The 24,062-nt window shown below is 36.6% G+C and overlaps 1 protein-coding gene across 2 annotated transcripts in view; it reads left to right on the top strand.

Moving 5' to 3' along the window:
* The window catches only part of CDH10 (cadherin 10), a 153,804-nt gene that overhangs the window by 49,890 nt on the left and 79,852 nt on the right, over window positions 1–24,062 (top strand). For both annotated transcript variants that reach the window (XM_087930734.1, XM_026700880.2), the window contains exon 2: window positions 4,906–5,265. In XM_087930734.1, the coding sequence (XP_087786860.1) occupies window positions 5,035–5,265 (231 nt within the window). In that variant the 5' untranslated portion in view covers window positions 4,906–5,034. The remainder of the gene's footprint in view (window positions 1–4,905; window positions 5,266–24,062) is intronic.

The raw sequence follows: 24,062 nt of genomic DNA, 5'->3' as shown, positions 1-24,062 counted from the left end.
ACTTCAGTTCAACATTCAATACCATCATTCCAGACATCTTCTAAGTAAATTAAACCAACTAGCAGTACCTGAACATATTTGTAAGTGGATCATAAGCTTCCTAACAGACAGGAAGCAACAGGTGAAGCTAGGTGAAATCACATCCGATACCTGTACAATCAGCACGGGGTCCCCCAAGGCTGTGTGCTATCTCTACTTCTCTTCTCCCTATATACCAATGACTGCATCGCAAATGACCCATTTGTTAAAATACTGAAGTTTGCTGATGACACAACAGTGATTGGTCTCATTCGAGCCAACAATTAATCTGCATACAGACAGGAGGTTATACAACTTGCCTCGTGGTGTAACCAGAACAATCTGGAACTGAACATACTCAAAACCATAGAAATGGCGGTAGACTTTAGAAGAAACCCTCCCATACTACCACTATTGTACCTCTTACAATACTAGACAACACAGTATCAACAGTAGAGACCTTCACATTTCTAGGTTCTACTATATCACATGACCTAAAATGGACACCTAACTTCAAAAACATCAACAAAAAAGCACAACAACAAATGTTCTTTCTGCACCAACTCAGAAAGCTCAAACTGCCCAAGGAGCTGCTGATACAGTTCTACAGAGGAATTATTGAGTCTGTCATCTGCACCCTCTATAACTTTCTGGTTTGGTTCTGCAACCCAACAGGACAGACGCAGACTTCAGAGGATAATTAGGACTGCAGAAAAAACTATTATTACCCACCTGCCTTCAATTGAGGACCTGTATACTGTACGAGTCAAAAAGAGGGCTGTGAAAATATTTTCAGACCTCTCACATTCCGGACAACTCCTTCTCTCAAAACGACTCTATAGAGCACTGCACATCAGAACAACTAGACACAAGAACAGTTTTTTCCCGAAAGCCATCACTCTGCTAAACAAATAATTCCCTCAACACTGTTCAACTATTTACAAAGTGTACACTACTATTTTGTTAATCTTCTCATCACTCCTTATCACCCATCCCTTCCACTTGTGATTGTAGGACCGTAACTTTGTTGCTTGTATCCTTACGATTTATATTGACTGTTTCCTAGTATGACTTGATTGTTGATTGTACCCTATGACTATCATTAAGTGTTGTACGTTATGATTCTTGATTCTTAACAAATGTACCTTTTCTTTATACTGAGAGTATTTACACCAAGACAAATTCCTTGTGTGTCTAATCACACTTGGCCAATAAAGTATTCATATTCTATTCTATTCTATTCTATTCTATTCTATTCTTAAGAACATTGACTTTGGGGTTTGAGGATTAGATTGGATTAGATAAATATTTAGCCTTTTAAATATAAGGCTATTCACAATTGACTATTTATTTATACATATATTCTTTTTATAACCTTATAATCTCTTGCTTTGGGTGGGGTCAGGAATAAGTGAATGGTGCTGACCATTTACTGACTGGATGCCCTTCCTGATGCCTACACAGAATTCTCAGCTGATATTTTTTCTTTGCGCCCTGGTAGACAAACATCTGTCACTGCCTGGGATTGCACTCTCAACCTTCCGAGTGGGAGTCAAGCCTCTAGATCACCGTGCCATTCATTTGACAATTTATTATATATTAGATTGAAATTAAGAGAAGACTATTTTATGATTATTGGTATTAATATTGATTAATAGAATTTCAAGATATTGGTATCTGTTTAAATTTAGAGAAAATATGTATTGGTATCTCTAGTCTAATTGGAGGTCATCTTTGTTATACCTTTGTTTATTGCAATTATTGTCATTTTTAATTTGTTTTCTTATTCCATTTCTCTTTTATGTTAGCTCATATTTTAATGGTTGATTTTGGAATATCTAATACTGATAGTTTATTAATATAGTCTTGTGCTATGTATTCGAAGTTAGCTAGCTGGCTATAAGTCAATCCATCTGTCAATTAATTAATAGAATGCTCCCCAAGAGTAAAAACTTTGGTTATATGAATATTAGATCAAGTAAACAACTAATAAAATGTCAAAGAGGGCATTTTTGGGAAGTCTGTGAGTTTGGTTGGTCTCTTCTGTTTGATAATACTTTTATATAAGATGCCAGATTCAGCTCTTTCTCTCATATCTTTCTTGTTAGGAAGGAGTTGTCTTCTTTGGTAGTTTACATTCATATTTCGGGATTGTGGGAAATCCTGAAATGGAGTTTGTAATATTCAAATAGTTATATCTATATCGATCTGTCTGTCTGTCTGTCTATCTATCTATCTATCTATCTATCTATCTATCTATCTATCTATCATCTGTCTATAACTAATATCTATATCTGCACACACACACACACACACATAGCATGTGTATGCACACTCCAGTTATTGCTGAAATATACTCATATCATTCCTACACAGCATGCAGAAAGATGCTAGGACTTCCAGTTGCCAACATCTGTAAAGCCATTGATCTGAAGGTGTGACCTCTAGCACTGTATTATAATATAATATAGTCAGTCAATGCCCATAAAAATCACATCATTTATAAAGTAATAAATGATTTATTATTTACTATTAGGTTTTTAGTGATTAATTATTATACGTTACAGCCTATACCAAATGGATATTTTTCAACTCCTTTAACCTATCATTTTTTTTACATGTAGTTGGTATTGCTTAGTTTTATTTTTAATAATTTGAAAAAGTACAGTAAATAAGAAAGGACATTGCAATCAGGTGCTCATTATTCTTTGCTGACAAGATCATTTGTACATTTTGCCATCAGGGTTCGGAAGATGCTATTATATCAAATTACATAATATGATACCCAACTTCCCTCTCCAAAACTTTTGTTTCACATAACAGAGCAAGAAAATGTTTTGCTGATATTTTTGAGAAATGATGTAAATCAGAGAATAAATTACTAAATTAAATAACAATTAACATTGTTAACAATTAACATTGTAAAGCATAACTGCACACATAATTCCTACTCTAAAGCATCTGTAGCTGACTCTTTTTCAGCTTCTAAATCAGGGGTGTGAAATTCAAGGCCCAGGGGCTGGATCTGGCCTGTGTAGTACTTAGTTCTGGCCCATGGGACTGCCCTGAAGACAGTGAAGGACTGGTCTATGGTGCCTCTGCCACCAAAAACAGAGTCCAGGAATGCCACATGTGCCTCCCTGTGCCCAGTTTTCAGCCACGACGCCCTCCTGCAGCCCTCTTCCAGTAAAAATGGACTCTGGGGTGTGGCCCTCCAGGCCCCATTATTGCTGGCAGAGGGCTGCATGAAGCCATCATGGACAAAAATGGGGCCGGGGGACAGGAAAGGAAAAAGGCAAAGAGGAATGACAAAAAGAAGGAAAGATGGGAAGCGAGTAAGGAAGGAAAAAGAAGGAAAGAGGGGAAGGAAGAAGAAAGGAGAAGGAACAGAGAAGAAAAAAGAAAAGGAAGGAAGGAAGGATCGCCCAGCCCCGCCACTACAGGTGCTCCCAACATGAGTTATATTGATCTGGCCACACCCACCCTGGCCCTACCACTCTGCCCCCGGTCAAACACAATGTGATGTGCCTCTCAATGAAATTGAGTTTGACATCCCTATTCTAAATAATGTGGTCCTCTGCTTCTAGATTGAGACAACAGTCTATGTTGTGAGGTCACGAGACATGGCAATTTTTCTTTCCATAGTCTCAAATGCAAACCAAAATAATCTTTTCTTTACCATTTGTTCCTTTATGATTCACTTTGTCTTCTTGGAAAATGTTAGGAACTGATTTTTGAAATTTTTGATTCTGGTCATATCTCTCTTCTGATGCATATGGTGTCTTTTTGTGCCTTTTACAATACTCTGGAAAACTAATATTCTATGATTTCTGTAACTTCTAAAACTACATTAGTATTTAAATGTTTCTTGGTGACAAAATTTATGAATCATTGCTTGACTCTCAAGTCAAATCAAGCAGAAAACTTTTGAGATAAAGACTATAGTGAAAGCCAATTTAATGTAGCAGTTAAGGTAATGGGGTTAGAAACCAGGAAACGGAATTATAGTCCCGCCAACGGCATGTAACTGGTTGGGTGACCTTGTGTCTGTCACTTGTCTCAGCTTTAGGATGGAGATAGAGGCAAATCACAAATCACTGCCTGAACAAATGACTGACTTCAAGTCATCACCACTACTACCAACAGCAGCAAAAGCTACTATAGTTAATATTTAAGTACCTGTGGTACAATTTCCCTAATCTACATGATAAACATTCTAATAGATACTCCATTACATTTATTAAAGTTTAATAAATGTATTAAAAAGTCAGAAAAGCTGCAATGAGAAGACTAGGGAAAAGCATCAATTTACATAATACGTGGTGGTGGAAGTAACTTCATACTACATTAGGTAAAGGTTCTCCTCAAACATATGTGCTCATCATTTCTGACTCTAAGGTGCAGTGCTCATTTTCGTTGCAAAGCTGAAGAGCCAGCGCTGTATGAAGATGTCTCCATGGTCATGTGGATGGCATGACTAAATGCCAAAGGCTGTTACCTTCCCACCAAAATGGTCGCCATTTTTCTACTTTCGTTTTTACATGCTTTCAAACTGCGAGGTTGGCAGAACCTGGGACAATTAATGGGAGCTCATTCCATTACGTGGTGGTAGGGATTTGACCTGCCAACCTGCCAACTTTTCTGATTGACAAGCTGAGTGTCTTAGCCACTGAGCCACTGCATCCCCTTCATACTACATTAAGGTTTTGCAAAAGTTGAATTAGGTGATAGTTACCAAATAACTTTTCTATTTTTATTTTAAAATGTGTTTGGGGAAAATAACAAATTTTATATAATATTTGCAGCTATAGTGCCAGATATAATATGAAACCTAATGTACAGTAAAGGAGTGTATCTGAATCTATTTTTTTTTCTGTTTGCTTTAAGGTTTTGGATATGTACTGACTACAGATGGGCTGTTTTTTATGAAGTGTGCCAAGGGCGCCCAAAAAGCTTATTGTAAGAAGAAGTGTAATATTGAACTTGCAGTCAAAGGCACGTGTGAAGCCAAGAACTATGATAATACAGCAAGTCTTTCTGCTGGTGCTGTTCTGGATATGCCTGCTACACCCCTGCTTGTCAGCAATGGTGTTTACTAGGACTATAGAACATCAACGGCCAACTTTCAGAACTCATGGAATAGGAAATGAGGGGAAAGTTCTGCACCGTCAGAAACGAGGCTGGATGTGGAACCAGTTTTTCTTGTTGGAGGAATACACCGGATCTGATTACCAATATGTAGGCAAGGTAGGTATCATGCACTCTTTCTTCTATTAATCCAATGTGCTGCACTGAATGAAATTGCATGAAATTATCCTTGAGTGCACTTTGTTTTGTTAAAAACAAAAAGCACCAGAGCTTGGCAAATAGGCATAGTACAGGTTGATATATAAATGTTCTTCTGGGAGCAAACTAATTAACGATGTCATTGCATGGCATATTGAAGACATTATAGTTCCTTTAGGATTTGAATTTTGAATCATAATTCCATTAACAGATTCAATGTTCCATCTTTCCAATGATACATCCCATCCATTTCTCTAAAATGCAAATATTGTCACCTTCCAATAGCACCTCTTTCTTTGAAAAGAAAGTAATTCTCACCAACAAGCCTGATGTAAAAAAGATATATGAAGCAATACATGAACTAGTTATTAGGAAAAAAGTTATTTTTTATTAAAAATGAACTAGTTATTAGGAAAAAAATGATCCAAACTCTGTCAAGGATCTTGGAGTACTCATCTCTAATGATCTAAGTGCTAGAGCCCATTGTAACTCCATAGCCAAAAAGGCGTAAAGAGTTGTTAACCTAAACTTAGGTAGCTTTTTCTCTGGTAATATTACACTAATAACTAGAGCATACAAAACATTTGCTAGATCAATACTTGAATACAGCTCATCAGTCTGCAACCCACATTATGTATCTGATATTAACACAGTTGAGAAAGTCCAGAAATATTTCACAAGAAGAGTCCTCCACTCCTCTACTCATTGCAGAATACCTTATGCCACCAGACTTGAAATTCTAGACCTAGAAAACTTAGAACTACGCCACCTTTGGTCCGATCTAAGTATAGTATATAAAATCATACATTGCAATCTCCTACCTGTCAATGAATACTTCAGCTTCAACCATAACAACACAAGAGTAAACAATAGATACAAACTCAAGGTTAATCACACCAAACTTGATTGCAGGAAATACGACTTCAGCAACAGAGTGGTCAATGTCTGGAATACTCTACCTGATTCTGTGATTTCTTCCCCAAACCCCAAAAACTTTAACCTTAAACTGTCTACTATTGACCTCACCCCTTTCCTAAGAGATCTGTAGGGGGTGTGCATAAGCGCACCAACGTGCCTACCGTCCCCGTCCTATTGTTTCTTTTTTTAAAAAAAAATTCTTATATGCATCCATGTATTCATAACTATGTTTTTATTTATATCTATTATCTTGTAAGCAATTGACAAAAATAAATAAATATATAAAAAATAAATAAATACAAATGTTTTAAATTCTCTGAAAAAGTAGGTAAGATAGGAGAATGCCTATAAGAATGGGCGCCGGCTTCAATGTCTTGGATGTGGAAGTAAAACAATCTTCAAAGTTCATAGATGTTTTTGGCCTATATTTTATTCAATATAAAATCTGGCTATAATAAGTAATGATTTATTGATTAATTACTTCCCCAGCAAATTTACATGTGACCTAGCTTAAGTCAAGTGATTTCAAGAAAAGATGTACTAATTTAATGTAACAAAGGCTATATTTGTGCCTTTGCCTGTTTTAAACAACCTTTCTGGATTTGAACTTTATTAGGTGTATTACAATTATACAAACCTAGTTTGATGATTACATTAGTCCATATCATGGTAAAGTAAATATGTACTGTAATATAAAACAGCAAACCCATAAGATAGTCAATACCCTTATATAGTAGCTGTACTCTCAAATATGTCTAAGAGACTGTATAATATAGAATCACTATCCTGGAATTTTGGAATGATATTTAAGATACAGTATTAAACATGCAGAAGTTCCTTGGAAGCAGTTGTTTGAAATTGAAAAGACTTTTGGTACCCATTACAAAAACATCTTTAGCAAATATTATTTCCTGCTCAGATATTGTTCTCTCTTTCCTGTAGAGTAATCAGTAACTTCAAAAGATGCTTGAAAATATCCAGGATTAATCTGTTCATACATATTAAGGACTACCTGTGAATATATTTATAAGTTCCTGATTTGTATCAAATTATTTATTTTTTCATTGGGGAGAACTATAAAACAGAATTTCAAATATTATATTTGCATGTGCTATAAGTCATATTTGAAATCACAGTGATAAATATGATCTCTTTGGCTCCATTTTTTTGTAATGTGGTATTGTATAAATATATTTTTAGAACCAGGGCTAATCCGTACATCATGAAAGGTAGATACAGTTTTGGTAATTGTCTGAATTAATTCTATATTAGCAATAATTAAACTGGAATTTAGTGCAGAGAGAATATTTGTAGTATTAGAAATATTCAGAGACATCATTATCTAAATATTACATGTAGCTAAATGTTCACAATGTATGTATTTTTGCTTTTGTTCAAAAAGTTAAACCACCATATCTTTGCAATCCAAATCATCTTATTTCAGGGAATCCCATCTGCAGAAAATAAATGGTTAGTTTTTTTAAGGTGTTATTTATGAAATGGAAGGTGTGTTCCATCATTATTCCTGCCGCTCCTGATCTTAAAGGAAAGGTTTACAAAAGAATGTAATTTAATTCAGCTGAAAAATTGCTGTAGTTTCCTATCACCTTTCAAGAAAGGACAGTTAGAAATGGAGGTAATAGATCTGGATGTGTGATTGCTGGTCTCTCATATATGGAGACTTACCTTCCTTAAGGGAAATATCAGAATTAGATGCTCCAGTAACTATTGGTGCTTAATTAAATGTTAGTGAGGAGAAGTGCTTATGTTGGGAAATGTGTTTGGAGAAAAGCTATTAATATATACGCTCTTTTGTACTAAACAAGTATTAGTTCTTCACATAAATGCATGCAATGCTAGCCAATTAAATTATTAGCATTTAAATCAGCAGAAATGAATCATATAAATCAGCAAAATATAATATCAATAATTTATGCCTGCCTGAGGTCCTTGGGAAGAACTCAGTAAGTGGATAAAATTCCATATCCAGTCTAAACATCTGGCTGGCTAGGCAGCCAACCATAATAATTTGTTACGTCTTGTGTTATTGCAAACCTAATGTCTAAATAAATAAATAAGTAATAATAATTTTAAAACCTATGTGCCATCACAAACCCAATGTCTAAATAGCATATCTGCCACCCTGTGAAAGTCATAGTTTCAGAAGTAATCTCATCAAAAATTCCTGATGCAGAAATCCTTTTTTTTAATTTAAAAAAATGCATAACTCAGAATGGATAACTAGTACATATGATGCTTCAGTGCCCATTACACTTACTGCACATCTGAAAGCTTCTTCTGTGCAATTCCCATAATTTGCCACTTACTCCCAGAAAGTGCCAGTTAGGCACATTTTGTGGCTTATCACTTCAAGCAAGCAGCACAGAATTCTCTCATAGGTAGCATAAATTGCTGTGAAATCATCTATGTAAGCAGACTTTAATTTGTAATTGGAAGAGGAGACAAAGTTATTCAAGCTGCTTATGTTGATTTCACTATTACAATCTATCTCTCAACTTTGTCTTCCATTAAAATATATTGATTCAATCTTTCTTTAAATGAACTCTTCTTGTTTTACTTCACACACTTCGTAAATACCTCATTCCCATTGTAATCAACTTTTTTTTCCCTCCCAACCTGCATTTAGATATAACAAAGCATACTCAATTATGTTTCTTTTAACAAACAATCATTCCTTACAACAGAGAAATAGACTACCAAATGACTTTATAACAAAATGTATACATCTTTTCCCCCCTTAGAATTTCTAATATTTAATAAACCAGCCTTAAGATTACTTGAGGTTAAAACTCTTACTCACATTCTACATGAAGCCCAGATAGGATATTATAAGAAGGAAAAGTCATACAAAAATGTTGAAAGATACATATTTTCCGACAGAGGTTGTATTCAGCAGGTTCTGACCAGTTCTGGAGAACTGGTAGCGGAAATTTTGGGTAGTTTGGAGAACCGGCAAATATCACCTCTGACTGGAGATTTTACAGTATCCTTCCCCTGCCACACCCACCAAGCCATGCCCACAGAACCGGTAGTAAAAAAATTTTTGAATACCACCACTGTTTTCAGATCTAAGGAATGTTCCTAACTTTGTTCAGGTTTGAAACAAGTACGCGCAGAAGAGAGTAAAGGATATGGAGGCTAGTCATGATGTACTGGCTAAAGATTACTTTGTCCCCAAAAGGTCTGATACTATTAATTCTGACAAATGACTGTCCATCATCATGTGGGTGAATCAGAAACAGAGGCTGTCTAGGTTTGCCAGATATTTACTAACCCCCTTCCTAGGATAGCAAAACCCTGAGAGCTAAAAATATTTGGCAGCCTGTAAGTTACTCACACTAATCTTTCCCAGAATGAAGAAGAAATTCTCCAGGGCCTGAGACAATGTACTATCATTGCCATTATTACAGGCCATATTTATCAAAATCCCACTAGCAGAACCCGCCTGCCTGCCCATCTGTCTCTGGGGACACAGAAATTGTCCAACATGCGTAGCTTCACAGCAATTTTAATAAGGATCTGAACAAGGATTATATATTATCTTGGCTACAATGCCTCCCAGGAAGGACAGTAGTCTACTCTGCCAATTTTCTTTTCTCAGACTGCAGCCATGTTAGCAACAACATAGCAACTACATTTATAGTGGCAGCAATTAGAACAATAATGATATAATTTTGGAGTGGGCCCTATTTTATTAATTCTACCCTTCTTCTTTTATTCCCATTGGTGTTGCTATTATTTGATTGTAATAAAAATAAGGTAATGTTTAGTAAGTATTGTAAGGTGCATAACATTATGGATGTGATCTATAGGTTATTTATTTATTTACTTGCTTACTCACGTATTTCCTTATTTTATTTATTTATTTATTTATTTATAACTTGCAATTGTTAACTTGATTTTCCTTCTCATATCTTTTTTCTTCAGATTCATGCTCCTTATTCTATCTCAGATAGAATCAAGTCATAATTTGCAGATATTTTTTAAATATTTTATTTTATTCAGAACAAAGTTAAAATTACAAAACACAAAACTCAATAAAAAAACCAGAAGACATATATTATAGTTCTTTTGTTCATTCATTCATTTCTGCACCTTCATTTCTCTTCATTTATTTCACTTTGAAAGATAAGATCATATTCCGTTCCTTCAGCAAGAATCACACCATTTCTCTTCTTCAGTTTTGCAGACATAAAGGATATCTATTTTCTGTCTTTCATTTGTTAGCTCATTTTTTTTTAACCATTTACCCTTCTTATATTTTAAATTCAATTTTCTGCATGGAATAGTCATCACCAGATAACGCTCTTATCATTGACCTTAACTATCCATCAATCAATGTTTTTGCATAATGTAATTTGATAAGAAGATAAAACATAGGTTAGGTGGCCACCCTTATTTGTAGCCATGCACAGTGGAATGTTATCTGGATTCTCAAGAAGGAGAGACTGCATTCCAGAGTATCAAGAGATGACAAAGTTTCAATTGTTTAGTTAGGAGAAAGGGGATCAAGACATTACCTGCCTAAAACTTGTCAGCATATATATTTAATTATACCAATCTTTAAATAATTTGGCTTAATTTGCCTTAATTTGGAAGTTTGCCAAGATTTCTGCCTATAGATGTGAAATAATAAAGGAAACTCACATGTCTTTCTTAGTTTCTGAAGCTGATATCATGCCATATTTAATATTCCTTCCCAATGGTAAGGACAGCAGTGGTCACTTTGGCCTACATGTTACAAGCACAATAAAAGCCCAGCTTTATTCCAAGGTTCTATAGCACCCAAGATTTGTAATCTAGAGATTCTCTTGGAAACCAACATACTGTTGGTCACATCCCACCAACTAAGAGGAACATACATTGTATTGATAACAATTCAGGATATGCCATTATAAAATAGCTAACTGAAGTTCCTTCTGTCTTTTGTTTTGATTTTCAACATCATGTTGCTGTTGGCTCCTTAGAATTTCTCACCGGAATAGCAGTGTTTGAATTAGCATTCCTAGCATAGAACCCTGGTAGTTTTCTTGCATCTCAGCAGAGGTACAGATCGGTGGTGGGATTCAAATTTTTTTACTACTGGTGCTGTGGGCATGGCTTGGTGGGCATGTCAGGGGAAGGTTACTGCAAAATCCCATTCTCTCCTCTCCCCACTAACCTGCTTTCCAGCTCCATTCTCCTGTGCAGGGCAACCAAAGAAGACCCAGCTAATCAGCTGGGACTCGGGAGGCAGAGAATAGAGGGGGGTGAGGTGGGGCCAGTCTGAGGTGGTATATGCCGGTTCTCCAAACTACTCAAAATTTCCACTACCAGTTCTCCAGAACTGGTCAGAACCTGCTGAATAGCACCTCTGGTACAGATGGGGAGGATATATGCTTAATAAATTTAAAAGAAAAATAAGAGAATGAATTCAAAACTGCTGTTGATTTGCTCTGACTCTTTTTGAAAACTGAGGTGGTATGCTACTTTTATAAAGAGAATGAAGGATCAATTTCTGCTTACATATTACTATTAAGACACAAATGTCAGAAATCTACTTGATCAATTCAAATTTGACATGCGGCTATGCTATTCCTACCAGTCATGACAAAATACACATTTTTAAAAAAAGAAAGAAAGAAAGAATACCGTGTTGGGTTTTTCATCCTAAAAAGAATATCTTTAAACTATACTCTGTAAAAAAGATACTTTTTTTAACACTAGATAAAATCCTGAATATCATGAGGGCACTGCATATCAGTTTTGATTCAGTTTTATAAAGAGTTTAGTGCAAGCCAACCTGATCTGAACCACTTGGACATTTGGGCTACTCTGACATTGGTAAAATAAATTATCCAGTCAATAATGGAGAACAGATTAAAATGATTGTAGCTGCTTCATGTGTGTGTAGTGGGGAAGGGTCAGAGTGGAAAGAAAATAGGGTTGATAGACATGACTAGTTTGGAAAACAAAACCACCCCAAATTTCAGCCAACTAATTTTCATAGTTTTGCTGATATCATATTCCCTCTGCATTTTTGTAAAGCCAAAGATGGGAAAAATAGCACAACTGTTTCTGAAATATCAAGGGAAAAAAACTTACTGACAAAGTTTACTGAATCAATGCACAGTGTTCCACTTCAATTAAAAAAGCACACACATTTTAAAATGGTTGCTCTTTCTTTTTTGAAGAGCTGGGCTTGATTCTGAAGAATGTCCATTAAGTAACCCTTGTGGGGTGTAGCAGTTTTGCTGCATCTGGTTTGCCAAGAGAGTTGGCATAGCAAGTTTGAGCCCTTTTGGAAGGAACCTTTGGTTGGATGCCAGGCTTGGCAAGGCAAAATGGCAACATTTGGCCAGAAAAGAATCTGGCATCAGAAAATGGAAATGTAAGCCTTACCACTCCCTATTCTTAAAAGCTGTAAGCACTTAGGCTGGCTAACACCAATAATTCTTAGTTGGCACATTTTCAGCTATTGTAGAGAGAATTTGACCTGTCCTGGTTATGCAGAATTTAAAAAGAAAGTTTGATCCAACAGTATACACTGAAGTTTGAATTTGAACAAATGAATTAATTCACAAAAATGATAGTTTTGCACCCAAGATAGGCTTTGATAACCCAAGATCTTAAGTTGGTGAAATGCATTAGTCAGCTTCTCCTTTCGGTGTAAGACAGCCTACAACATCACTAGATGTCCATCCTCCATATTCTTTGTGAAGTTATGGATTATATATTGTCTGTAACAAACTCAGAAGCAGCAGAAAATGTGCATTGAGTCTGCAAAGCACTTCACAGTTCCCTTATTTAATTTGTAGCATTAAAGTGGTTCTGCTTTGATATGCAGTTTGACTTGGTTGGGATGATTCATTCAAATCTTCACTTAATCAAAGCATCCTTTTGAAGTTTTTCATAATTCTCATTTTGATAGACTTTTCTTTAGTTCATCCTGTTAACATATTTCAGTCTTGATTTTTCACAGTGTAAGCAAAATCCAAGTCAGTACTCAGTTCTCTTAATGAAATGCTGTGGTTTGACTCAGGGGCCTTTGAATTGATGGATGTTAATTTCAACCTAAGAAAGAATGATATGAAATTGTTAAAAGGTATGCAATTTTTGTAAGAATATCATGGAAAATGGACTGATAAGGAAGGAAAGAGCAACTTTTTCATTCATTAACACCCAAGGAACATGACACAGGGTAGTGGTAAAATTCTCAAAGACTACAGTTGTTTATTTGTCAGTGAAATTCAGTGTTATAATCAACAATTTTGATCAACACTTTCAAGGTGAGAACTATAGTGACTCGTTCTTGTCAACATATCGATCTCAGCTTCTTCAAAACTTAATGTGAATTTTTACATGAAAATAGTGACAATGAGGAATAGTTTAAAAAGTCTCAATGGCTTTATTTATAATGTCTATCTTTTTTTCTTTTATTTTGTCAGAAGGTTTTCATGATTGTCCTATTCACAGGGTTTTAACCTATTTCTTAAATGGAATATTAAGCATCACCTTTTTTATAGTTTTGAATACCAGTGTTAGTGAAAGCAACTACGTTACTTACTCAGTCACTGTTTTCAGATGTGATCTTTTGTTTCCATTTCTATTTAACATTTAACGTTTATTCACAAGTTTTAAGAGATGCAGACAATTTGGGGAATATGTTCCACTTCGCAATATATGGTACATGTACAACATTTTACTTTTAACAATCCATTAAAAAATAAAATGTATACAGTAATATAGTTCCATAAAAATCATTTTTGTGTTATTATGCATATTATGATCATGAAGAAATTATATGTTCATTGATTCATCCATCACTTATATGCATGTATATTTGTTTTATTTTTGAGGTCCATTAATTTTAATGTTAACATGCTCATCAGTAATTTGGAACAATCTTGCCATTTAAGTTATTAGGCAAAAAGGAATCTTAATGATTTTTACAGATATTTTAATTAATGACTTCTGCAATATATTAAAATGTAAAAGTAGTATATTAAGAGATACAAAAATTTCAAATATTATAACATAATTTTAAAATAAACAATACTGGAATTAACATTAGGGATTATTTAAATTAAACTTGATGGACAACAAAAAATTAACTAACCTAAAGAACAATAACAAAACCTACGGAGCAATAACAAATGGAAGTGGAGCCTCATATTGTTCCCTAGCTTTCTTTTAAGATTATATCTATATAGCCATTTTTGTAAATTAATAAAAGAGGAAGAGAGAGGACAGAAAATGTGTAACAAATCAAAGTGTGGAAACAGACTGTCCTGCACATATTGCACTAATAGATGCATTCAGATATGTGCAAAATAACTTGAGCTGCTTTCTTGAAGCTGGGCTTTGTCCAGAAGGGTCTAGAGGGATATTTTAATATGTAGTGCAGATGGTTAATGAGCCATTTTTAGAGTTTCCAGATGACCTCTTTCTGAAGTGAGCAGGCCATGTTTCATCTTCCTTTTCTATCTTTTATCTTAATTGGAATAAACAGAGAAACCAGAAGTGCCACATATTGAAACATGTGGTATGATTCCATGGATTTAAGCAATTAGATTTTAGTGAATTGGCTTTTGTGTTAGCAATGTCATTTTCTCTCCTTGGTTCATTCCCGCCTACCTTGGTTCCTCTGATATCTTGTAATGCACACTGTTTTTGTATTCCCATTGTATTTGGTAACACAAGGGAAGAAAAACACATGTGCAGGCCAGCTAAGGCTAGCTACAGATCTTCATAAATACTGCCGATTCTGGAAGGAAAAATGAAAGAGAAGAAAGAGTGAATTGAATAACTCATGGGAAAATAGATATCTGCTTGATTTGCCTAAGCTCCAAACAGAGAGATAATGGGTTTTCTTACAGTAAAATATAGGACAATAATAGCATGACTGAACATTCAAAGATGTGGAAACTAATTCTTATCATCCCTCATTAAACATGATCAGTGATCAAAATGACTGTGAGGCATAAAAGGCCAGGTGTACATGTGAAGGTTTAATTAAGCTGATTCATTGCTAAAACCCCATCTATAGGAATCCTCTCAAGTAATATTCAGAACCTGCTTAGAGTTAGATAAGAGTCAATGGCACTCAGGTTTACTTGTGACTAGGGATTCTAGGATGATCCCCCTTTTCACTCTTCTCTCAGGTGCTGCCATTTCTTCTACAATGACAGAAGTTAAAGTCTAAGGCTCCAACTCAGGGCAAGTTGGTTAGGGCAGTCTTTGGTTCCTCATGTATATATTTCCTAATTGTATAACTTGCATGGAAATCTCATCTTATTGGATCTTCATATAATAGACGGTGCTGCAAGTTACAGAGTATATTGGATTTATATGTTCCTGAATCAACAATTACTTGGACTCGGCTTCAGCCAATTTTGTTTAATCAGGGGCCTATATCTTCAAGATTCCAGGTGAAATCTTTCACAGTATTGTCAGCATGACAGTATGGTAATGTACAAATGGGTAATGTAATGTACATCCATCAGTGTAATAATGATACTGTTCCACAAACTAATAAATTACTTATTCCAGGAGCTTCATATACCTATTAATAAGATAGATCATCTTTGTAATTCAGAAATTGTTTATCCAAAAAGGTCCCATTGTAATATCAGAGTAGCTGCTACAAGGATTGGTCTCTAAATCATAATTCTTATTTGTGAACAAAACAAATGGAACAGCTTTAAATTTTACCACCAAATCTAATACATTTAAAAACTCAACTTTGTTTAACATTACTAAAAATTATTTGTTTTCATCTTAACACATGGTAGTTAGCTTTAACTTTTTATTCTGGGTAGTTAAAAAGAATGTGGATGCATATTCATTAATTTTAAAAAAATATTATTAATTTTATTAAAAATATTTTATTTTGCCTTTATTATTTTTATAAGTAACTTAAGGCAATGAACATACCTAATACTCTTTCTCCTGTTTTTCCTGAAACAATATGACCAGTTGGGCTGAGAGAGAGTGGCTGTCATAAAGTCACCCAGCTAACTTTCATACCTAAATTAGGATTAAAACTCACAGTCTCCTGGTTTCTAACCACTCGACCAAAATTATTTAGTAAAATTAATTAATAATTGTATTAGTAATATTATTTCAGACTTTACTAAACTATATCTCCTACAGTTATTTTTTAAAAAGCTAAGACATTAATGCTTCAATTTTTACTGAAATCTGGAGATTAAATGCTGACTTAAAAAGACTTTTTGCCCAAGTGATGTTTTTTAAAAAAATATTCATAAAACTGAACTACATGGAGAGTGTTCAGGGAAATGCTTAAAAGCAGCAATATATTCCACTTCCTCCAACATTGCTTACTAAGATTCACAACCTTAGACATTTGTGGCAGATTTGATAGTGCAAACATAATAACATAAGGCTGCAATAATGCTAATATCCCCTTTCCCCCTTGTTTCCTTCTTAAAGACATTTTGTGTAAAATGTCTTTAAGAAGGAAACAAGAAGGGGGAAAGGGGATATTAGCATTATTGCAGAAGGCATTTATATATCATCAAAATTGCATAAACTTTAAGCAGACTGCAGATGAGAATTTATGTACAACTTTCTTTCTTCTCTTTTTCAAAATCAGGAGGGAGAAAGGATAGTGACTTGGGTTTGTTTACAGGTTCCAAAAAATATACGGAAGATGAACATGAACCATACTTTAATATCATGATATGAATACATTGTAAACAAGATATGTTCTCTATGAAGAACCTGTTCTGATGCAAGAACAATATGTTCCCCACTACTATCTTCTTGAATAATAGGGTATTGCTACGTAGGAGAGGCACAGCATAAAATTAGCATTCTATATTTGGATCTACATGTGGGGCATGCTTAAACCTTGAAGGGGAAATGTCATTGTCCTCATCACGCTCTTCTTTCTGTGAGACCCTTTTCTCTTCTCTCTTTCTCCTCACACAGCAGCCAGCAAGGAAAGAACAGATTGCTTTTGCCTGAAGTTTAAGTTGCTGCTTGATAAATTGATTTTGGAATCAGATCAGAGGCTGCATGAAATTAGGCTTTGAGCTGCATCAGATTGTAGGGTTGCAGATTGCCCCCCTCAGCTTTAACAATTGAATGAGTGACATGGGCACCACAGTCATCAGCAGGTTGTGAATGATCTAGACAGAAATAGAAAGACCTGGTTGCAACATGCACTCTTTTTTTGCTGCATTTCATTTTACATTGCTGCACTTTTCCTGTATCAATGGAATACAAATATAACCCCAGCAAAGTATGTCTGGACTCACAGATAGTCCTCAAGTTACAACTCTTTGTTTAACAATGGTCTGGAATTTTGATAGCCTCAGAAAAGATGTTCATAAAGCCCTTCTAATCGCAAAATGTTGAACCACCACTCCAGTGGACATGTGACCAGAATCTGGATGTTTGTACTGTTTGCACTTACAACTGGTTGCCAAAGCACCCTTTATTCAGGTAATCATGATTTGGAATCTTCTTTGCCAGTTTCCCCAACAAGACAATGGAAAAGCTGTCAGAGAAGGTTGTAAGCTGCCATCACCTGCCAAAAGGACTCCGTTTGATCTCTGGGAGATGGCTGAAAGAAATGCCTGCCAATGGGACTGAATTACTTAAATGAGGTGCTGGAACTTATCTCAAAATTAGAAGATTTAAGTTCTGTTTCTGAATGCTGCTGGAAGAACTCTATCCCCTGCACAGAGATGAGCTGAACTCCTCCAGTGGGGTGTAGAAACAGAGTCTAAATCCTAAAGAGTAGCCTTCTTTGCCCAGTTAAGGAATGGAAGAGGGAACTCTCTTGAAACCAACTTCCAGAGACAAGAGAGAGCCAAAATCCAAGCAGAAGGGCAGTGCAGTAAGGTAAAGATAGGATACCTCAGGCAGGTGGGACAGCCCATTGCAGGCCATCCATGACTAGCTCTCCACTCAGGGGTGAAAATTCTCCTCAGCAAAACCTCCCAGGATCCCCCACCCTTGAGGTACCCATTGCTCCTTACCTGGCACTCCATCTGCTTAACAACCTGTAAGACTGCTTAATGACCCCAACCAGGAATATTTGGATTGTGGTAGTTGAGTGAAGCAGTCATAAGACATCTCACTGAACAACTGCTTTATTCAATGACCAAGATTCTGATCCAAATTGTGGCTGTAAGTTGAGGACTACCTATATAATAGCTGAACTGACACTTGGCTGATTTGTAAGGTACATATTTGACTTGGTTGCTCAGGTTTTACTCAAGTTCTAGCTGTACTGATTGATGTCTCTTTTACTACTTGAAGGATCTCAGTCTTAATTCCTTTGCTTGCTGCATACATATGATGCAAGCTATGCAGGTTATTAGCTTGTGAGCCAACTTGGGCTCTGTGTGACCTAACTTGTTAAGAGCTCCAGTGTAAAAATTCAAGTTGCATTTGGGGGTGAGTGTTTCCTTTTTCTTTTTCAGGTGTACTTTCAGTTTTTGCAAGGCTTAAGATAGTTAGCTTGCCTCTTTAGACATTCTCCCACCTTCACCCCATAGTGAAATGTTTTCCTCCATCTATTCAGACTCTGTGAGCCACAAAAGCTGTACCAGCAGGTTTCACTCACCTGAAACAGTGCTGTAATGCAACTGACAGGTGTAATTTTGGTGTCATCATAAAAGTTCATTCAAAAAAGTTGTATTAGTACATGCCTGTTTCTGTATTTCAGCTTGATAATATAATGTGCAGAGTACAAACAAAAAGAGCCATGGTGGCACAGTGGTTAATCACCAGCTGCCAGCAGTGTGGCAGTTTGGATCTCACTGGCTCAAGGTTGACTCAGCCTTTCATCCTTCCAAGGTCAGTAAAATGAGGACCCACATGGTTGGGGACAATATGCTGACTCTGTAAACCACTTAGAAAAGGCTATAAAGCCCTGTGAAGTGGTATATAAGTCTAAGTGCTATTGCTGTTGCTATAAGGAGGGGAAACTGGGCTTAGTGACCACTGTTGAAACTGGCAATTATGTCATTAAACACTGAGATCACTAAACTAAACATCACCAGATCATGATGATCTTATGACATGACTGCAATTGATTTTACTGCTACCTTCTCCATTGATTCGGCTTGTTGCAAGCCAGGTGCAAAGTACACAAATGGTGATCATATGATTGTGAAAATGTTGCATGGCTTGTAAATATGAGGATTGGCAATAAAGTTACTTCTTCAGTGCTGTCATAACTTTGAACACTACATGTAGTAGCAGTAATGGTAGAGGAAGATCATGACCATAAAAGGTTGTGGTTGTTTTTCGGAGGTAGCTCCAGAAAACATGGTACACCCTGGTCAACAGATTTGGAGGTGTTCTGGATACTTTAGGTCAGGTTTTTAAAGAAAAAAGAGAGAAAGAAACAATTGCTGGAATCTTTATAATTGCAGGGCTATTTGCCTTTTTGACTTAAGATGTATTTCCTGTTATTTTTATCTTATTAACATTGAACTCTGTGCTTAATGAAAATGCCTACAATGTCTGTGCTATAGAACTGTTCCATTATGGCAAATTCTCACATGTCAATGAGACATCTGGGCAGCTGAAGCCAGCAAAGAAATGGCATATCATTGGTTAGTTGGCAGGGAAATTGAGAGAAAGGGCAGTGAGCATCCTTCCCCCACATACACAATTAATCTTTAATGAGATGTCCTAAGCTACTTTTGGACTGTGAGATTGTCTGGGTTTAATTTACAAATGATGCAAGGCTGTGGACATAATTCTTTTTCTCTGCCTTCCAAGAAAACATAACCTGGGAAACAAGTTTCTCTTTTCAAGTTGACAGTTCCCTATCACAAAAGCTCTCTGACTGCATTAAAAAGCTGATTAAATTGGAATAATTGGTATTCATAGGAGCAGCCAATCAAGAAAATGAGAGAAAAGAAGGAGAAAAATCACTATATTACAGTGTAGTAAATTACTTGGAAACAAGCAAGACTCCACATTACTGATCATCTCTGCCTCTTATTTAAAGTTATAAATAAATATAATAACTTGAAATTCAGTTATTTTAGCTACAATTTGTAATGTGGTAGTTAGGGGTGATGTTGGCTCTTTCATGTATGTTGTTGACCTTTTAAATCTACTTATTTGGCACTTGAGATAAGAGTGGGTGATTTGACTGGGAGTAGGAGAAAACAGTGATTTTTGCAGCTCTCATATGGGCATTTCACTGCATTTGAAAAGTTAAAGAAAGACTTCTTAATCTCTCTCTGCTTGAAGTCTTGCCTTTATGTGCATGTATAAAATTCTCCCCAGAATTTATTTGTTCAATGGTTGCATTTTTTAAGGAAAAGATTAGGCCATAATTACAGTGGGATGTTCTATGTCTTTCAGAATTCATATTTTCTGTTAAGATTCAAAGTATAATTAAGGATTGAATCTTTGTCCTTCCTATACAGAAGTACAGGGCTTATTTCAGAATAAATAAGTATCCCTTGACTTTTTCCTGATGTTCACAACAATTCAGCTTAATATGAGGATCAGTTGATGAAAAAATACTCAAACCATATTTTGCTCCCTGAAGAGAGCCATCTGGAATACCAACTGAAATACAAACTTAAGGATAGAGATTGTAAAAAGGATATTTAAGGATCCAGGGAAAAGTTTCTGGCATGAAATATAAGGCAGAAAATGGGAAAATTGGGAGCAGAATTTATTGTTTCCTAAATAGAGATTGTGGTAAACCAGATGGTCATCATGAGAAATAGATTGCAAATCATTTACAACCAAAGGGCAGAAAAATAGACCCATTGTTCAAATCTTAGGACAAACATATTAATAGAACGAGATTGTTAGCCTTTGTAAAAGGTGTTATGCAGCATAACTAAGATTGTTGGTATCTGAACGAGGCAAATTCTTGTCTTCCATGAAAGTGTTGAGTTTCTAGAGAAAGAATTATTGCAATGACCATGAGGCAACCATTAACATGAGCTACCACTAACAGAACCTAGAGGACCTAGGGATCTGCTACTACAGTTAATGATTGGAGTTAATCTAGCACAGGCATGTCAAACTCGATGTTAGGTTTCCAAGTGATGAAATCCATTTAAAAAGAAAAGAGCAAAGTCCATATTCCAAGACAATTTTTTATTTAGGAATGCATCAAATTGGCAAAATCCATGGTAATTTCAGATTTAACACAACCCAGAATGACCCCACAATATTAGAAGTTAAAAACAACCCCCAAAAGTCACATTCTCCAATAGAAGTAATTCAACGTTGCTTGATGTCATAAATCTCCACCTCAAGGGACCTGGTCAGCTCATGTTCCCATAGGAACAAGAATCACCTAGCCTATACAACTCTCTCTATCTCCACTCCTCCCTCCTTAGGAATGTGGCAAGTCCCAAAACCCTTCCCCCATGTCTGCCAAAGAAAAAGTCAGAAAAATGGCTAAAATGTCACTTTAAAAAAGTCACTAAAACCGCTACACATATGTCAATTTTGGGCTTGACACTCGATTTCATTGAGGGCCACATCATGGTTGTGTCTGATCTTATGGGGCTGGAGGGAGAGTGGCCATGGTTACTCATTAAGGCTTCATTTTCAACTGTGACAGTCTCCTGCAGCCCTCTGCAAGCGAAAACTGAGTGTGTGGTCTCCTTGAGCTCCATGTTTGCTAGCAGAGGCACCGCAGGCCAGTCCTTTGCTATTCCAGGGTGGTCTCATGGGCCAGATCTAAGCACCCTGTGGGCTGGATCTGGCTCCCATGCCTAGAATTGACACCACTGATCTAGAAATGTATAAATGTATAAAGTAATTGTGTTTTAAAGCCCAGCCTGGAAGAAAAAGCTCTAAGCCTCCCACCTCTATTCTGAGTAAATGTATAGATAATACAGCCATCATCAGAGGTGGTATTCACTCAGGTGAACCGGTAGCGGTTATTTGGCATGGGTCGCCAAACCGGTGGCAATCCCTGGCTGGCCATGCCCCCAACCCGGTCACCCAGTTGCTCACTTGCGATCGCTCTCCTAGCTTTTTGTTCCCCACGTCTTCCTTCTCCCCAGGGGAAAGGAAGAAAGGCATGGATGCTGCAAGTATTGCTTTCTCTGTGTGAGTAAAGTGCCTGGAGTGAGAAAGAGTGCAGTCTGACAGAGGGGGTAGGGGTGAATCGAGCCTTGGAGCACCTTTGCAACATAAAAGAAATGCATTTTGGAAGCAGGTCCTTTAAAAACTTCTCCAAGGATTCCCCATGGACGCTGCAAGTATCACTTTCTCCATCTGAGCTAAAGTGTCTCGAGTGAGAAAGAGTGCGACTGACAGAGCGGGTGGGGGAATCCACTCCAGCCTTGGAGAAATTTAAAGGAGCTGCTTTCAAAATGCTTGTCTATTAAGTGCTCCGTGTGTGTGTGTGTGTGTGTGTGTGTGTGTGTGTGTGTGTGTGTGTGTATGAAAGAGAGAGAGAGGAGGGAGGGAGGGAGGGAGGGAGGGGGAGAGAGAGAGAGAGAGGGAGGAAGGAAGGAAAAGGAAGGAAGGAAGGAAGGAAGGAAGGAAGGAAAAGAAAGAAAGAAAGAAAGAAAGAAAGAAAGGAAGAAAAAGAAAGAAAGAAAGAAAGAAAGAAAGAAAGAAAGAAAGAAAGAAAGAAAGAAAGAAAGAAAATAAATAGGAAGAGAGAGAGAGAGAGAGAGAGATAAAACTCTGCTATTATTTTTAATTGTTCTGTTATTTATCATGTGTTAATATTTTACACTGTCCCTCACCTAGAGTGATTTTTCTGCCTTTCTTTTTCCCAGGGCTACTATATATTTTTCAGGGTTTACATGCATACAATGTCAATAGTCCAGAACATAAAATACACATGTGTTTAACAAGAGTTGAAAGGGACTTTGGAGGTCTTCTAGTCCAACCTCCTGCTCAGGCAGGAAAACTGAGGGTGCCAAATTCTGAGTACAGGTCCTGGGAAAGGTGTCAGAATAACAGAATAGCATTTAGAAGGGACCTTGGGGGGGACTCTATACCATTTCAGAGAAATGGCTGTCCAGTCTTTTCTTAAGAACTTCCAGTGATTGAGCACCCAGAACATCTGGTGGAAGGCAGTTCCACTGGTTAATTGTTCTCACTCTCAGGAAGTTTCTCCTTAGTTTTAGGTTGCTTCTCTCTGTTCAGTTTCCATGCATTGCTTCTTGTTTGCATTCTGCTTCTTTGGAAAATACATTGTCCCCCTTTCTTTGTGGCAGCCCCTTAAAAGCCTGTTGCCGATCACACTCTTGAGTGAAGCATGTGAGCCATTTCCTCCTTTCTGTGGTCCATAAAAGTACATCTATAATAGGCAGATAATAAAGTCAAAAAAGGTGAACATTTTTACAGAACTATAGATAAGTTGAGGCTGGGTGACAAGGAATGGCTGGGAGGGGAATGGCCAGGTGAAGCACCCCGTGACATTGAGTTGGCCATGCTCACCCAGTCACATGACCACTAAGCCACACCCATCCAGTCACACGACCAACAAGTCACGCCTATCAAATAAGCCACGCCCACAGAATCGGTAATAAAAAAATTTGAATTCCACCACTGGCCAACATTTTACAAGCAGATTTTCCCTGCATAGAAATTATAAACTCTGTTTTAATAGAAGAACTGGAACATTAGATTAGACAAAATAGATATTTAAGATTAGCCAATAGTGTGAAGCAATTTATTTAAAAGTTTAACAATGGGGAAAGACAACCTCCCTCTCTCCAGAGACACAACTTTCACTTTGGAGGACCCATTCCCAGACTACCTGAATGAACAGGTAGAAGGATGGAGATCCATGGAATGGATCAGATAGGCTGTGTGTTATATGACTGAAATAGACACTCTTGCTGTGACTC

The sequence above is a fragment of the Pseudonaja textilis genome, chromosome 3, assembly GCF_049901715.1.
Source record: "Pseudonaja textilis isolate UNSWEBS1 chromosome 3, rPseTex1.2, whole genome shotgun sequence".
NCBI lineage: Eukaryota > Metazoa > Chordata > Lepidosauria > Squamata > Elapidae > Pseudonaja > Pseudonaja textilis.
This window is presented reverse-complemented; position numbering and strand designations above follow the sequence as displayed.